The sequence below is a fragment of the Dromaius novaehollandiae genome, chromosome 1 (assembly GCF_036370855.1).
Source record: "Dromaius novaehollandiae isolate bDroNov1 chromosome 1, bDroNov1.hap1, whole genome shotgun sequence".
In the NCBI taxonomy this organism is placed as follows: domain Eukaryota; kingdom Metazoa; phylum Chordata; class Aves; order Casuariiformes; family Dromaiidae; genus Dromaius; species Dromaius novaehollandiae.
In genome coordinates this window covers 60,435,592-60,453,724 of record NC_088098.1, presented here as the reverse complement: position 1 = coordinate 60,453,724, position 18,133 = coordinate 60,435,592, and the positions used below count along the sequence as shown (strand labels likewise).

The following is an 18,133-nucleotide window of genomic DNA, read 5'->3' as shown; positions in this document are numbered from 1 at the left end:
GCAACCTATGACTGGGATCCCTTTATCACTATGATGAACAGAATGATCCTGCTGTTAGTGTCTTCAGTCTCTATGGCCTCCAGGAGAAACCTGCGCAACCAGCACATCCAGTGCCTGCCAAGAGGTGGCAGCTCACCTTTCCCCAAACTAACGGGGCCCAGCGCAGAATTGCAGAATCACTGAGCTTGGGCGGCACCTCTGGAGACTGACTGATCCAACCCTCTGGTCAGAGCAGGGTCAGCTAGAGCTGACAGCCAAGGGCTGTGTCCGGTCAGGTTTGAGTATCTCCAAAGATGGAGACTCCACAACATCTTTAGGCAATTTGGTCCAATGTTTGACCACCTTCACAGTAAAGTTTCTTTTTATGTTTAAGCTGAGCTGGCCTTTCACTGGATGCCACCACGGAGCCCTGCTGATCCTGAGGCGGCCTGTTCTGCCAGGCCTGGGATATACTCATATCATATCTGAAAGGCTGATTGGTAAAGGACAGAAGAGGAGTTTGCAGAAATCCTGTGGTCCTGAGGAGAAACTGCTGCTGCTGACCTGTAGCCTAGGGAGGGCTTGTGGCACGTGTCCCTGAGCTTTGGATCAGGCCATAAATGTCCTGAGCTCAAGTTTCAAGAATCCTTTGTATCTATCTGCCCGTTGTTAAACACTCTTCTGTGTACTGAAACCGTCAGGAGGGCAAGTGACTGATCTCCTGAGTGAGTTGCTGCAGCCCTGATAGGTGAGCCTGGTGCGTCAGGCTGCGTGACTGGGGTGGACACGTGAGGCCCTGGGGCCTGTTGCTGGACGGAAGTCATGCAACTGCACCTCATCCTGAAGGCGCCAGGCCGCATGAGAAAGGAAGCTCCCTGCCTGCCCAGGGAAGTGCTTGCCAGTGGCACGTCCTCTTAGCTGCAGCACAGAACTACTGTCTCCTGCTCCTGGGCCTCTTCAAGGCAGGAGGGAAAAGGCAGCAGCTTGGGACCACAGGTGAAGCAGGAGCCATGGCAGTGGAGCCTGAGGTCTAAAGAGGGAGTCAGACCTAAATGTGCAACCCTAACAGGCTAATCCTGGCTGGCCTTGCCTTGCTATGGGGCTGGCCTTGGGCACCTCAGGGCAGTGACTTCCCCACTGCAAGCATCTCGCCTTGTGAAGGGAGTCTGCTTTTGGCCCACTGCCCTCCTCGACTCCAGCCCCTTGTCGGGCTCCAAGAGCATTGGTTCCCGCTCTGGTGCTGGCCTGTCTGCCCTGTGGGGGCTCAATGGCCCGGAGGCCGAGCTGCTGCTGGGGACCTCGGGAAGTGAGCAGGCTCCTACGTGGTCCTGTGCATGGCCCAGAGACTCTGCCGGATGCTGGGGCTGCGCATGGGGCCCATGCAGTGGCTCTGTGTGCGTGTGTTCGTGCAGGGGCGTATGTTTTCAGGCTTTCTTCTTCCCCAAAGGGAAATGGGCTTGAAATAGAGTAAAGGCTGGGGGAGGGAGCATTTAAGACTTTAACTGTTGGCTCATGATTTTCCTGTTAGTGTTTTGTCTTCTTGGCATCCTTCCTGTTCTTTATATATGTATAGCATATATTGTTGTCTCGTTGTTTCTCTCTGTGTTGTATCCTTTGTTCTATAAAGCACTGGACATAAGAAATGTTACCTGTAGATTTTGTCTCACTGTTGTGGTTTATTGGCTACAATATTACATTTTTAGACAGAATATTTCTGTGGCCACCAAGGAAAAGAAAGTGCGTGTGGGCTTTTAAACCCAGCTTGTCTTTATTCTCCTTGGATGAGAGTTTCTGCAGTTTGACCAGCTGTGGGTTGCTTCTGGTGATGTGAAGCCTTATTGTTTACATGCACCATGGCAGTGGCTAATATCCCAGTTACGGACTTGGATCCTGCATTTGTGTGAGGTGCAGAGTAAACAGAGCACAGAAAATCTCGAGATATGGCCTCTAGCATACGGCAATGATAATACCCCCCACCAAACCACAAGCCCCTTAGAGGTATGCTTGTTTTATTCTTTGTAAACAGAACAGTGCAGAAGGGAGGCCTGGGAGGCTCACAGTGATCATCGCCTGATCTTATCCCAGACAAGGATCCGTGTGTGTCATTTGTACGGTGGCTGCATACATTTCCCATGATGTAAGCTATAGGGTATTTGGTGCTTCGCTGGCTTTTGTCATTGTCTGGTGGCTGCCCCAAATGTATTTAGGTAGTAGGCAAAGCTGGATATCTTCTTCTAGAAGTCTAGCTTGTGTCCCTCTGGTATCCCTCTGGATGACTTCTCTGTGCTCTGGGGTAGGAGTGTGCCTGCTGTCAGAGCGTCTTTTTTATTCAGTGGTTGCTTTGGAAACATTGCATAGTATCCAGTGCTCGAACCAGATGCCCGTACTCTACACAGCTTTTTGATCACAAGTCGGGAAGAGGGCATCTGGGAAGAAGGGGGGAAAAAAGGAAAACTTAAATTAGAAGAAAACCAAACAGCTATTGCTGGAGACAGATGATTACAGTTCATTTCAAGGCTGTTTCCTGCATGCCAATGATAGATCAGTAAACAAACGCCTCTTTGCAAACACAAAGCAGGCAGGAACTCTGTTTGGAAGAGAGAGGTCAGGGTAGGTCTCGCTTTGCTTGGTAGCAGGAAGCCCCTATCACATGGCCCTGGGAATCGTGGGGCCGGGTGCGTGTGGGAGATACGCAGAGAGGCTTCTGCTGGGAGATTTCACATCCTTCCCAGAGTGCAGCCAACAGGTTTGAGAGCTCCCTCCCCTCCCTCTTTCCTCCCACCTCCTCCCCTGTCCTTCCTTTCCCTGTTTTATTTTGAAATGCTATCAGATGACTGCTTTGTTCCTCCAAACAATGGCAAGGATTCCTGAATAAATTGCAGCAATGAGGCTCTCCAAATGGTGCTTGGCACTTTCTCCTCTGCTAAATTTATGGCCTCGATGCTTCGAGGTGTACGTGCCAGGAGTGGTGGCTCTGGGTGTGGGTGCCGTGGGGCTGTACCTCCTGTTGTGTGGCAGAACATTCTCCTGTGCTTTATAGAGAAAGTAGCCATAAGTCAAAATATACCAGGTTGATGTAGGTACATCTCTCTCAAGTCATCTGCAAACTGAGTTCAGCCTTGCTTGGTTTCTTCTAGGCAGTTTCAAGGGCACTGGTCATGGTGCATGTGAGGCAGGAAGGCAGTATCTTTCAGATAGCACTTCCGAACTGTTCAGCTTGTCGCAGCCAGGGAACATAGGGACTGGCAGTTAGGACTGTACCGCTGCACAGGGTAAATATCATCCGTGCTGGGAACATATCTTTCTCTTCTTACTGCTTCAAGGACTAGGATTTTGCAAATACAGGATTTTCCCGATTTCCTTTCATGGTGGATATCCTGAGGGTCCATTTTCTCTCTTAGTTCAGTCTTAACGTATGGCAGCCTGCCTTTCTTATCCTTCCTATCCAGCTCCTTCTTCATGTTAGGATGATGCAGGATGGTGCCTGGGGGCTCTGTTAGGCCCCCTCCTTTCTTGCTTAACATAAGCTTGCCTAATTGAGGCTTACGTGCTTAAGTAAGTGAGCTGAGCCCCTGGCAGGTCTCTCTTCCCCATCACCACATATGGTCTCTTGTGTTCCCTCCCCACACTCTTCCCTCTTTCTCTGCTGTCGACGCAGTCCCATCCCCTCCCTTACACCACATCTGGTGCATGTTGAACCCCTTGCCCGAACTGCTCTATTTAAACTATTAGTGAGTTTAAATGGGTCTCAGAGGGGCTCCAAAGAGAGCTTGAGCCAGCACAAGATTGAGGTAGTGTGTGATCATGGCAGAGATGCAGAAAGACAGGAGGGAGGAGCAGGAACTCCCCTTGCCCTTTGGTGAGCTGTGATGTTGGCTCAGGTGCCTTGTGGAGCCGCACCTCAGTGCAGAAGAGCTACCTTTTGTTTTCCTGCTGGAGGCAGTTTTCCATCACTGCCCTCCCAGCTTTCTCTTGTCACATTTTGAGAATGTCTGTGGGTTAGTCCTGGATGTTGTTTCTGATGACCTTATTAATGAAAGAGGTGGTCCATTCACCTCTGGAGCTCACTTAGGCTTGGGAGTGGCCCCAGGCAAATTTTCTGACTGTTGGGCTAATTGGGAGGTACCTTATTATTTTCTGCTTTTATTGCAGAAGTGACTCTTTTTTCCTTATGCCTTTCACTGAGTTTGGGTAAACGTTCTTTTGGGCAGAGCCAGTTAGCGTTCTGAGATAATTTCCTGGATGATGCTGATGCCACAGTTATATACTCGACCATCCAAGGGTGAAGGCACAGCAGTCTGTGCATCTCCTAGGGAGGACGTTAGTCCCCGAAGCTGCATGTGTCATGAATAGGTGTATCTGAGTCAGCAGATACCTTGGTGGTTATGATTTTGTTGCAACATGTGATGTGTTGTTGCTTAGAGAACTCCTGGCTTGTTCTTTAATCTGCTCAGTGTGAATGTTTTGGCTGTTCTCACCACAGGTAGTGGCTGGGGGAGAGATGTCCCTCCAGGCTTGGTTCCACGTGGTGCTGACCTGCATACCTCTAGGTGAGAGCCCTCATCTGGAGAGGGCACCTGCTGCCATGACGGTGTCTCCCAGCTCCCAGGGATGCTATTTTGAAGGAGGAGCAGGGCGGCGAGCCCCAGTGCAACTCCTTTCACAGGATTCAGTAACTGCTTCCTACCCTGCTTCTGCTTAGCAAGGGTAATGGAGTCCGTCTCATCTATTATAGATGAAGAAACGAGTCCAGCCTACACCTCTTATTAGTTATTATCTTTGGCTGCTCCTACACAAGGTATATCAGGCATATGACTGTGCTGATGAACACCATAACACATTTGCTCATACCTAAGTGTCAGTTTTCAAGCCAGTTTTTGTTAGCGGTCTACTGGAAAAGATTTGGAAATGGAGTTTCCGGATCAGGCAATTATGTGACCTTATGAAGAGAGGGAAGCTTGTCATAAGTAAAACTTCAGCGTGGCAGTGGAGGGAAAGGGGCTGTGCATGTGCTGGCTTCTGTTGTCATTACATTTCTTATCACTAAAGGCAGTGCCTAGGAGCACCAGTCACGGATGCTGCTGTGCTAGGCACTAAATGAACTATGAGCAAAGAGACTGTCCTTGCTCTAGGGAAGTTACAAGCCAAGCGCGAAACAACCTCTGTTAAAGCTTTGCAGAAATCTGCTTTGGTTGCCTGGGTGAGTCATTCTTTGGACAGGGAAGTGAATGATCATTAGTTTTTCATTATTCTCAATCCATAACAGTTAATGGATGGATGAATGTATTTTGCTTCTCAGACTGGTAAATTTTTCTGACAATTTTGCAAGGCTGCTCTGTGTTTCAATGTGAAATGGGTGTTTGTTCCAGCTACTAATGAGGAAGAGAAGCCAAGGGGGTTTATTGTCTGGGGAAAGAGAGTCTGCTAAATGGTTAGCGATGAACTGCCCTGAATGTGTACACATAGAGTTGACCCAGAGTTCACTCCTCATCTTAGGAACGTTGCCAGTGTGGGATGAAGGGAGGGAGAGAGAGAACTGGGAACAAACAAGGCTGAATTTTTTTCTATCTTTCCTTCTTTCTCTCTCTCTCTCTTTCTGTCCCCTCATCCCTCTAATAATTGGACAGTGGAAACAAGAGATCCTTTTGTTCTTTAGTGTTTTGAGTTTTTTTGTTTTGTTTTTAACTATAAGAAACTACAGACTTTCCTGAGGCACTCAATTTTGTTGCCAAATGTTAGGCATGGCAGGGTAGCATCTGGCAGACCAGCGAAGTAGATAGACTTGAGAGGCTTCAGGTTTTCCAAGTATTGTGTATAAAATGATGAACCCCTTCTTGTCACTGAAATGCTGCAGAGCAGGCAGGCCATCTGAGAAGCAAGAAAAGGGTGCTGCAGAGTAATCATTTATTTATTTATTTATTTATTTTAAGGAGTAAGAGTTAGCTTATGGGGCAATAAAAAGAGGAGGGAATCTGTTGCATTGATTGGGCAGCAGCAGTACTCAAAGGAACAGGAGGAAAGGAGAGGGACAGTCTGGCTCCATGACTTCTAGAAATCATAAGGCAGAGAATACTAAAATCATGAAGCAAACAGTGACTCATTTTTGTAACTGATTTATCTTACCCCCCTCCCGCAATGTGTCGTGCTCTGAAAGCAGATGAGTAGCAGCCTAACATGACCCACCAGAGAGAGAATAATGTAAGGTAACCACTTGCTTCAGTACAGTGTCTCTTCAGCCTAACGTGTTTTCCATCCCAAGTTGGGGACATTGTGACAATGCTACATGCACAGTGGCACAGTGACCACTTAGGCCGTGTGGCCTGAGCACAGTTCATTTTAAAATCATTTTTTATTTAGTCTTCTGTGAAGGAAGATATCTAAATTGCCCGAGCATTTATATGCTTTTTATATGCTTGAATATGTGCTTCATATTCAAATCACAGTACCACAGTTGATACAAACTTAAAGACTGTTGTTGCCCTCCAAACCTGTGTTTTCTTCCTGAGGCTTTTAAATGGTAATGCTATCACCCCTTCCTCCCATTTTGCAGATGAGAACACTGAGGCTGCCCTCAGGGAACTGTAATGTTTCCCTCTGCTATTGTCCTGGCTTTTGAGAAGAAGCATGCATGTGTATGTTTGGAGAAGGATGCTAAGCATAGAGCAAGGCCTCTTACTTGTTCTTGTCTGTCTGCAGGTGAGCAGCTGCCCTGCTGCGTGCTGACATGATGACAGCTAGCGAGGCAGCCGATGTGAGCAGCAAGTCTGAAAGCAGTGTCTGCAAGTCTGTTGAGAGGTATGAGATTTCTACGTTTCAGTTCTGGGGTACTTTGTTTTGTTTATTTTCTCTAGTGGAAAGAAAACCAAAGGGCTGTCCCTCTCTCCTCACACCTTAAAACACACCTCAGTATGTCTCAACTGGTTTACTGCCATCTCAGGGCTGTTGCAGTGTTTTAGCATCCTGTCAGACTGATAACGTCCTAGACTCACAGTACTAGAAGAGATCTATCCCAGGGCAAGATTGTTTCTGCTGATGACATCTCTATCAAAGTTTGCCCAGCCTGTGCTTGAAATCAACAGCACAGGAGACTCCACAGCCTCCTCAGACAAGCCTTACTGTCTGCACCCATAGCAGGTTTGTCCCAGTGTCCAACCTTGGTCTCTGTTGTGCAGTCCAACAACCAGCAGAGCTATGGTGCCCTGCTCCCTGGGAAAGGCTCATTGTTTCAGAGTGCCAGCTCTTGTCCAAAGCATGAGGTTGTCACTGAGGTAGATAGGAGTTAAATGTCTGTGAGGCTAGGGAAGAACAGTATCTGGCTCAGGTCCTCTTTCTGCTCAGCAACCTATCCCAGACTCGATTTGCACCACAGTTAAGTCTGTAATGGCTGCCAGGGTCACTTGACGCCAGAACAAAACTCAAAGCCTGCCAGCACACGAGGTATCCAAATGGATGTTCTTACAACAGCGGTAAGTTCTGGAATAGTCACGCTTGATACATTTAGGTTAACAGAGCAATTTAGTGAGTTAAATCTCAGTGCTAGGGTTGTGGTTAAATTGGACTAACGATATGGGTTTGCATCCCAGTAACTACTTTGCGTTGACCTGGTGTCCCTTTCCAAGCCCATACAAGCCCCTGCAACATTGCAAAGTGCTGAGAAGTGCTTTGATTCAAAAACATTTTGTGCTGGAGTAACTGTTAGTCTGTCCAGCTGGAACTTTACTATATAGATAAAGTATCATAATATTGATAGAAGCATTTGGAAATCCACAGATGAAAGATATTAGGGATTTTTGATGCAGCTTGGACTCAAACAATGGAAGCGTTTTATCCCTTGCTCTGAGAAAGTTGAATCTAGTGTCTGGGTGTTGCATCATGTGCTGTACAGAGAGGAACTGTGCCTGGGTGCACGTGAGCCCAAGCCCATGTGTAGACTGGGATGGTAGGGCCATAGAAATGTAATAATAAAAGTCTAGGTTTTGTGCATTAATTTACACTTGAGAAACACCTGGATGAGTCCAGATGGAGTCCACTGAGCAGGGTCTAGAGGAATGCTGGCTCTATCACATGGTTTCTCCTCTGTTTAATAGTAAAAATTTTGCTATTGTTTGCAGATGGTCCATTTTGCATTTATTTGCAATAGACATGGTTAATGCCCTGAATATGTACAAAACTCTACTATACTCCTAAACATATGCACAAAAACACTGGTGAACATGTCACTGGTATCAGTATGTCTGATCTACAGAAATTACTACTTCTCACCTGCCACTTACTTCTGCCTCAGAGAAAGGTTACATTTCAAACTTTGTCTTAGTCATAACAAGAGGAGAAAATTGTTTTCTGGCTATAAGGACCATTCCCTGAGAATTCTCCCACATAAGCCTCTCTCTCAAGTGTTTGGTTTGGGCATCTCAGTTGTTACCAGCTTTATGAATAGAGCTTTATGAATGGAGCTGATGGACTAAAGCAAGGGTGAGTAATGGTAATGAATGTTTCTTCTTTTCTGTCTTTGGTATGCAGGATCAAGTTTGCAGATAAAAACAATACAGCTGCTGTGGAGGAGTTAGAAAGACTTTTTGAGTTTTCGAGTGAGAGATGTTCTGAAGGTGTTTCTGTCGCACGAAGTTTAACACCTGAAGCTGAACCAATTTCTTCTGTGGTGAAGAACCCACTGGGAGCCTTGGAGAACTTGATGCTGGATCCAAGGCTAGACTGCTTTCAGCAGAACATGCTTAGTCCCAAAATGATCATCAGCGACCCGTCTGTGGATCTGAACGTTAAAGAAAACAGTAAAATCATCAGGAGACAGATAGGAGGCACTCAGAACATAAGGTCACCTGGAAAAACTGGCTTGAGGAATAAGTCCTTCAGCATCAAGGACAAAATCTCAGAATGGGAAGGGAAAAAGGAAACACCCTCTGCTCCTGCCACTCGCAGAGAGGAGGAGCAAGGAGTTAAAGAGGAGCACAAGATACCCTGTGTAATTGAGAAGACGAGTGCGATAGCATTGGTGACTCGTAAAGTGGAGACCAAGAGACTTCTGAACTGGGAACCGGAGTGCAAAGGGACAGGCAAAGAGAATGAGCGGAAAGTAGGAACTCTGAAAGGCATGGGGCAGGGAACAGAGCGAAAGCGGGAAACAGAGAAGGGTGAGGAAGTGGAGTCCAGTGTTGGAAAATGCAAAGAGGTAAAAGGTGGGAAATGGGAGGTCCAGAAGGAGAATCTTTCAGTGCTCAGCCAGGTGAAAAAGCTGGAGCAGGCTTTGAAGGATGGCTCAGCAGAGCTGCAGCCTCAGTTGCCTGGTACTTACTACTCCCCACAGTGCCTGCAGGAGAAGGCAGCACAAGTACACGCTCACCCTGAGGGCCATGAGAGTCCATATGGGGCTGAACTCAACAAAAGGCTGCTTGGCTTGGACTGTGAAATCAGTGAGCCAATTTTTGGGACTCTAGAAGAGGTAAGAACTTCTCAGGTGAAACTCAAGGACTGCACTTTGGAGAATGTGTACACAGAGCCAGGAGTACCGGAGAAGAAACTCTTCATCAACCCGCTGCCAAAGCCCCGGCGGACTTTCAAACATGAGGGGGAGGAGGACTGGGTGCCAACAGCTAGGAATAAAAGAAATTTACCCCCTCTGCCATCCATTCCTCCCCCTCCTCTCCCTTCTTCTCCTCCTCCATCAGCCGTCAGCAGAAGGCTCTGGAATGGGAAGCACAAGAACAACGCCGACCACAGGTATATGGGCTGTTTTGCGCATAAGTGCTGGTCTTGATGGTGGTGTCCCTCCTTCCCATATCTCAGCAAGACAGCTGGATCTTCCCTGGTCACTCATAACTGCTAGTAATCGAGAGTCTTGCTAGCCATAATTCAGCTCTCAGTTACACTTCTGAGAACTTATGAGAGGCCAGCAGAACTTCACAGGATAGCTGCGAAGAGATAAGTGATGGCAGATTTGCGCTTTAAGGTCACATTGCTGGAGAATGTGACTGTATTATCTAGCTTAACCATCAAGCCCAAGATTAGGGGGTTTTGTGTGTGTGCATGTGGGTGCGTGTGTGTTTGTGTGTAAAATCTGTTTACTTGCAGAACAAATATAGCTCATCTGGAACCAGGTTTGGACTGTTAAGTTCCAAACTCTGTCACAGTGTTTTCACTGTTGGTAGCAGACGTATTCTAACTGGATCTGATGTTTTTATATTTTTCTGGAATGCTTTATTGTCTTTTCTCCCTGCTGCCATGGTTGTAACCCAACACATTTTAGGGTGAGGAGCCTAAAATACACAGCTGTTTCTAATGCCCTCTGCATAAACTGTCATTTCAAAACAAAAATTGCTGGCTTGGGTGAGGGAGGGAAAGAGAAACTTTCTGGGTTTGGTAGTGGAATAGACTTAATTGCTTTTTCCTTTCCACCATCCAGCATGTGAGTATTGCTCTCCTGCACTGCTTCAAAGGGACCCGATTTTGAGACCCCTTACTCTTGCTGAGGGTGGGGCCTATATTGTAAATGGGACCTCTCATGGCCTGAGGCCCTGTGCAATGTAGCAGGACATTTGACACATCTTCACAGTGAGCTATTGCCATGACAACCCAGATAAGCTACATAATCCCTGAAACATCTTCATTTGTGTGGCTGGTAAAAATAACAGATCTCATATGGTTATTTTTCATGCTTTATATGGGATGCGACTGTGAAGTGTTCTCTTCTCACTAGTTCATTTTTTCAACTGTGAGGCGTGCTGCAGAGAAGGGAATTATAAAGTGCTATAATTTGGTTATAAAATCTGTTTAGCTATGTCACTCTCCTCTCTGTTCCTTTTCCCCTCCCATCAATGGCGCAGGAAGTCATATGAGTTTGAGGACTTGCTACAGTCATCATCTGAGAACGGCAGGGTGGATTGGTACGCGCAGACCAAGTTGGCCCTCACACGCACTTTATCTGAGGAAAACGTCTATGAAGACATACTGGGTAGGAGCTTTGAACGGGGGAGGGATTTGACTGAAAACACTGAATAACTCAGAAGACTTGTGGTCAACAGGGACCACCAGAGGAACTGAAGAAAGTGTATTTATTATCCAAATGCAAACTAAGATCTGCTAACTAATAATCTGCTTTACACAGATTATTGGCAAGTAATAAGAAAAATGGACAAAATATTTCATAACTCCTCCGGTTCAAAGATGAACCTGAGGCATGTGGGAGCCAGTTTTTATTCTTTGCTGACATCTGTCCTCTATCTACATTTTGTCCTGAGGACAAATTCTCACAGCTCTGCTTCATCCCTTGCAATGAACTTGTTACTGCGGAGATAATGCTAACAGAGTGAAAACATAGCCCTGAAGTAAATTCCACAGTTCAGAAATAGGATTGTGTATGGCTCCAGGTACCATCAGAATTAAAAAGCTAGATGCTACAATCTTTGAAATTGAATTTTATCTTGCTCTCTAACTTCGATGGCAAATCAATGCCATTTCCAAGATTATTTCCTGTAATACTCTCCATTTGTACGGTGTGTTTTTAGTACAGTGAGTTTGATGGCCTTTTATGGAAGAATAGAAGCATAGAGTAGAAGTAGTATCCTTTTGAAAAAAGCAGGATAGCTGCATCAGCTCTTACCCTACAGCTGTTATCCTAGAAAGGTGGTCTGTGTTGTTCAGTGTGGGAGGCAGCTGTTCTTTCTCAAGAACAGTCAGGGCTTTATTTTGATATGTGTAAAATCTCATCATATTTGGTTAGATCTCTCAAAGGAATCGTGTTTGTTTGGATCTGTTTGCAGCCAAGGTGATGCCAATCTGTCCTTTTTGACACTTTTGAAGCTGTCTGCCTCTTTTGTTGAGCTAAAGGCCCCATGTTTGCCTTTTTCATTTCTTTATTTTGGGGGACCAAGGGACAGGGAACGCCTGAACAGCTGTTTGGGGTTTGTTTTTGTTTTTTTTCCCCCTTTTTTCCCCCCTGGGTCTCAGAAACCAGTGTGTAAGGGTCACTTTCTCAGCTGCAATAACAGGGATAGCATTACAGAGTGGCTATACTGGCAAATCTGTCCATTCAAACACAAGCGCACCCCTCCGTCCCAAGCTTGCAGAGAACTGAAGTACCAGGCTGAAATTCCTCTCATCTCCAGCTTTGAAGTGGAAAGATTAGAAGAAAGTGAAGTTATGGGTAATTATCAGCTTCAGCTACTTGGGCGTGCATGGGTTTTTGTTTCCTTGCTGTAGATTTAGGCTTTGCCTGGAATTGATGATCTTTAATTGGCTCCTGCAGTCCTTGTGGTGTTACTGTGAGGGAAAGGGGTGGGCAGGGATGACTCCAACAAGCCTACAATTTTGTTTTTCACAAGACCGCAGGCAGGGAGACTCCCCAAAAGATAAGCAACATGTGAACACCACACATATGGAGGGGGACAAGGACTTCTGGCACTGTTCAGCCTGTCCTTCAGCTGCAGAATGCCAGCGCTATCCACAGAGGATCGTGCTTGTCCATGAGGGCATGCAAAGCACCCACATACATCCCCTATGCATACGCAGGGTTTAGGTAGGGTACAACTGCTGGTGGCAGAACTGCTCCCTTTCTCAGCAAGTCACATAGATCGCCTTCTTCACCCTCCTTTTACCCATTCACCTTTGTTTGCCTGGGATGCTGGAAATTGTATTGGGCAGATGGATGTCAAAGTTTGTGTGAGAAAGAGCACAACCATGATCATTATTCCAGACTGAGACTAACTGAACACACTGCCAAGCCATGTGAAGATGGGTTGGGCAGCAGAACCCAATCTCTTCTTTCTTTTTGCTCCACTCTACCCAGTATGTGGCAGCTGAACTATATTTCCTGCACTGAAGTATGCTGTTGGAATAAATAGCCTTTTTTCAGGGGCAGGAGCACATTTACCACCAAAATGTTTGCACAGACTTCCTTCATCAGCATCACACCAGCTTGCTTTCCTCTCCTTGGCTTTCTACCCCTCCTTGGTATCACTGAGCTATGGAGTGGCATAGAAGGCAATGTTGGGAAAGGCTCATTTTTGTGTCCTCATCTGATGCCTTCCGCTGCACTCCTGCCCCAGCAGGGCAGGCAGATCATAGAGCTGTCTGCAGTCCCTGTTCCCAGAGGCCAGCAGCATTAATGACCTCCAGTCTTTGCTGTCAGACAAGCGTTACATGAAAATAGGAGAAATGTGGTTGCTTTGGCTTCCAGCTGTCCACTGGGATGGCACGAAAGGATGGTAATGAAAAGACAAGTCTCATAACAAATTGCCTGCCCATGAAGATGCTTGGGCTGAGACTTTGTTACTGACTTTTGGCTACTGTGATGGAAATATTACAACCTGCTTTTTTGGACCGTGCACATTTCTTTGAAGACATTTGTGTTTGGTTTTTTTGAACACTGCTGAAGAGTGGGATACAAGGAGTTCATCTGTCTGCATTTTGGGGGAGAGAGAGAGAGAGAAAGAGAGAGAGTAACTTCACTTTGGATGGCCTAGATTAGATGAGGTGAATGCTTCCCTTTTTGTCTGAAGTGGGGCATGCAGGAATTGAGGTATCCATAAGTGGTAGATGTGTTTGAAAACCTATGCTGTGTGACAGACATTTGTGCCCAGAGAATGGATTAAATATTTCTGCAGACTCAGCCCAAGAGCATCACATCTGTCCCAACTGAATGATGACCAGAAGTTCCCCTTTAGTGTGAGATATAAACAGAGGAGAAGGAGCTTTCTGCCAGTCTTCAGCTCACAGTTTTACTCGTAGAGAATTCAAAGCAGAAGACTGGAAAGAAGGAAATGTAATTATGGGACAATGTGCATGAGAACCTCACAGCTCCTCTGAAGTCAGGGAAATGAACTTGAGGACTTGCTGGGTCTTTTCCATCTGTAGTTTCTGTGATACGTTCCTATGGCTGCATACATCAGTGTCAGGGTTTGGAAACTGTCCAGTGAGCAGCTGGACTTCTAAGGCTATGGAGAGGATGAAGCAATTGCAGGAATGCTTGAGAACAGGTCTTTGTCTGATGTGGGAGGTGGGAGAAGGCCAGCAGATCCCGAAACAGATTTTTATGGCAAACCTCAAGGATTTTCTTCACTTATAATCTCTTGCGTGTGGCTTTTGCTTCAGATCCACCATCAAAGGAAAACCCCTACGAAGACATTGAGACCAACAGCCGCTGTTTGGGGAAGAAATGTGTCCTGACCTTCCCAGCATCCCCCACCTCTTCTGTACCTGGGACCCCCACTAAGGTACTTTGATTCATGTGGCCGTGTCTCCTGTTCCAGAAAGCCTTTGGGTGAAATCCTGGTCCTGTGTGGAAACGGGGGAGTTTTGCCACTGACTGTCATAACATCAGGGTTTTTTTCTTTACGTCTTAATCACTGTAGAGGGGGGGTTGTGATAGGAGGGGATTTACTGTCCTTTAGCAAGGTGAAAACAGCATTCCCTTATAGGAAAGGTTTCTTGGCTTTTGTTCATTTTCACACCAGGGCTACCTTCCCCTGGTACTTAGCATCAAGCATGCACTAAAATAGTGAGCAATTGGATTGAAAGGGACTGAATTCTTTGCTGTTACACTGGGATTTTACATAGCTGCATCCCAAGACTAGTGTGATAAAAGGACCATTTTGTATATGAATGTGTCTTGCCAGCAAAGTCTTTCTGTGTCCCTGTACCCTGAGCAATTTCTGCAACAAATGTATAGCAAGAAAAGAGCAGCTTTTGAATTTCAGCAATTCATGTGTGCAAAGAGTACTATAGTGTCTAGCTTCCTCACCTCTGGAAACCCGCCTTTGGATTCTTAATAAATTTGGAGTGAGGATGAGCTGAGATCTCATCCTACTCTTGCTGGAGCAGGTGGATTTGGGGGCAATAGATACAAAATGGGAATCCAGAAATGAATGTATTCATGGTAATGGGGTGGTTTGGATTTGGGAATTAGCTCTGATTCCATAGAAAAATCCCAGTGCATTTCATAGTGAAAGGCTAGAGTGTTGTCAAGGAAGCTGCTTAAAGATCACTGGCAGAGCTGTGGATGAAACCTGGCTGCTCTGTTTTTTGTCTCAGGCCTTTACTGAGACAAAATAGAGAAACTGAATTTTTTCCAGATACTGAAAAGTGAGGGGGGCTTCAGTGAAAAATACTTTACTGAAAAGTAAAGGGTCTTCACCCTTTACTGCAGACCCTGGGAAGACTTCCAGTGTAGGACAGCTCTTCTTCCCCTCCCTCAAAGTGGCATTTAAATGCTTGGGCAGCCAGAGTCTGCAGTCTCTTGGCTCAGCATCTGTGGGCAGTGTGCAGTCTATTCATGCAGATACTGAGGAGCCGCTGTGGCACCCTCCCTTAGGATGGCCCTGTTGTTCTCTCCTTGACGAGACTTGTTGCTGGCAACCAATGCAGTGCCAGTCCCCTGGTTAGGGAGCAGTGTGGGCACTCTTGTTTGCCAACCAGCAGTGCACAGTACTGTTTTCCTCCTTGGCAGTAAGACCAAAAGAAGAGATGAAATGTTAGTCTGCACCTTTTGCTCAGAGCTCAAGGCTTACTGAAGGCCAGCCCTGCTCTCAGCTTCCAGAGCTGTTTTGGTTGGCTTCTGTTCTCCACTTAGCTAGTCCAAGCCCGAAACAGCATGGACAATGTGACGAGCAGAAATCATCCTGGCAACAATTGGGTTCACAGCAGATAGCAGGGATCTAGACATGGTTTTCATGACCAGAGGGTTTTCCCATGCTCTCCAAGTTGCAACTGTTACTAGAGCTGTTACCCAACATCTTCAGAAGCTTGACATGCAGCATTTCTTAACGTGTTAGTGTTTTCCAACCAGCTTAATCAGAAGCTGAGGTTTTTTTAGATAATTTGACACTTTAAAGTAAAAATTGCCCTGCAGTCCTCAATCCATTCTCCTTGTTACTAATTACGTCCAGAGCAGCATGGATCGTCAGTGCAGGGATGAAACTGATTTCCCTCAGAGGGCTTTGTGAAGGCCCATGCATTCTTTTTTCCCCACCCATGCTACCAAAATGGGGCAGCAGTGTTGCACAGGTGTGCCTTTCACCCTAGATATGGTTCCCAGCAGGACAGTTAGCAAGGAGCCGAATGGGAGTAACTGTTCCAGTAGGGTGCTTTGACATCTGAAAGCCATGGTCTGCAACAGTCAGGAAACGGGTGCTGCAGCTCTCTCAGCAGCTAACTTGCTCACAACTGTGATGAGAGTCACACTGGAGAGCCTGCCTGGGCTAGGGACCGACGAAAATGGGTTTGAGCAGACTGTTCAGAAGTAGCTTATATCCTTAATGCCATTAAGCATGAGAGCCTTCAACTCGAAGGCTCTTCCAAGACTCATTTTAATGTGTGATTTCTCACTGGGTGGTAAGCATATCTGTGAGTTGTGTCTTTTGCCAAACCATCCGGAGACATCTGCACTAGCCTGAATGAATCAGTCTGGCTAATAACCCTGCTGAGGATGTCTGTTAACCTGGGCAGACTGTTGCATTACCTCAGCTACAGTGCTGATGTGACTTGTTCAGAATTAGCTCAGATACCACTCCCTTGCATCTCCTTGTGCCATGTAGGTATTTCCTTTGCAAGTGCATGTACAATGCCCAGGAAAGGGGCAACTTAATCTTATCATAACTGCTAGGAAATTTTGTAGGAGAAGACAAAAAAAAAGTTCTTATGGAACATCTTTGTGGTTGGAGGCAGTTTACCCTCATTTATCTGCAGCTGAACTTTCTGCTTCTCTGATGCTGTTTTTGGTCAGAGACTTTAAGAACTTTATGCTGGTACTTAAATATCAACTGTTGTGCTCCCACTGAACTTACTGATAAGTTTAGAAGGAAACTGATCTCCATTATTGTCCATAATGGCATTTTTTGTACCCTCCTCTGAAATATTTGATTCTGGCCACTGACAGAGACAGAATATTGGGTCAGACTGACCATGCTTTTCATGGTCTCACTGCTTCTTTGTTCCCCTTGGCCAGCTGCTCCTTATGCCAAATGCTTGTGGTTGAGTGATTGGTTAGTCTTGTCCTCTTTACAGTCCCAGCCTCTGTATTGCACAAGTCTTGGGAGTTTTTTGCACACTTTTTGGCCAACCCCTGAGACTGTGTTCTGTTATGGAATGAATATGGGATGGTTAAATTGCTTGTCAAATAGTCTTGGTGTGGCTCTGGAAGTTGGGTGAGTTTCTTATGTGTGCAGAAATCTGTTTGCATTCCAAGAAGTTATGCCATTTTACCAGCTGAGTGCTGTGGCTGCCCCACTGGATTTACTGCCATGACAGTGTTAGCGACAAAGTATTGTCTCCTCCATTTTTTGTCTCCTTTTCCAGTTGCTTTCCAAGCCCATTTTTTTCCGACAAAGCTCAGAGCGGCGGAGTTTCAAACTGCCAGATATACGGAAACTGAGCCGTGATGGGACTGGGTCACCATCCAAAATCAGCCCTCCCTCGACCCCCAGCAGTCCAGATGACACCTTCTTCTCCCTGGGAGATCCTCAGAATGGCAAGAGGAGAAGGAAGATTCCCAAGGTAACTCTAGGGATTTATCTCTTTTGCTTGGCTTCTCCTAGGCAGGAATGTGAGTATGAGAGAAAGTTTTCTTCAGTTTCCAACGTGGTGTCCCTGCAGTACAGTAGTTGTCCTTCCAGTTGACTTGACTCCTGTTTAACCTCCTTTTTCCCTGAAGGAGAAGGAGCACAAACATCTCTGCAAACCTTGAAATTATTTTTCTATCTGAGTTCTATCTATCATGGTGGTCAGGAAGGAAAAAAAAAATGATAGTTTCATTTTTGGACAAAACTTGAATTTGGTCAGAGGGGGGAAAAAACAATGAATATTTTGTGCAAAAAAGGAAAACCAAAAACACCACCATCTTGTTTCTTTCCTTTCTCGACAGATGGGCAGTCAGTAATGGTCTGTGTGTACTGTTGGTATTCCTACTAGCAATCTGTTGTTCTTCACTAGGTCTGATTCATGTATTCAAGGTGGGGTATGACTTTAGGTGAACAAAGCAAAATCTGACATTTGAGTGACAAAAGGAGTTGTCTGTAGTCATGGGCATTTTCTTCTAGCATCATCTCCTACTTCATTTTTGGATACAATATGACTCCGTTTCAATTTTATTTCCTTCCAGATCTAGCAGGAAGTGTATTCAGTCCAAGTGAGGTTTGGCAGCAAGCTC

At 46.0% G+C, this 18,133-nt stretch overlaps 1 protein-coding gene across 4 annotated transcripts in view; it reads left to right on the top strand.

The window, feature by feature from the left end:
* Positions 1–18,133, top strand: part of DENND2A (DENN domain containing 2A) — a 69,222-nt gene that overhangs the window by 19,184 nt on the left and 31,905 nt on the right. For all 4 annotated transcript variants that reach the window (XR_010389756.1, XR_010389758.1, XM_064514176.1 and 1 more), the window contains exons 2-6: positions 6,676–6,774; positions 8,500–9,714; positions 10,818–10,945; positions 14,083–14,204; positions 17,284–17,481. Coding sequence is in view for 2 of the 4 variants with exons in the window: in XM_064514176.1 (XP_064370246.1) it covers positions 6,704–6,774; positions 8,500–9,714; positions 10,818–10,945; positions 14,083–14,204; positions 17,284–17,481 (1,734 nt within the window). In the remaining 2 variants the exon portion in view is untranslated. The remainder of the gene's footprint in view (positions 1–6,675; positions 6,775–8,499; positions 9,715–10,817; positions 10,946–14,082; positions 14,205–17,283; positions 17,482–18,133) is intronic.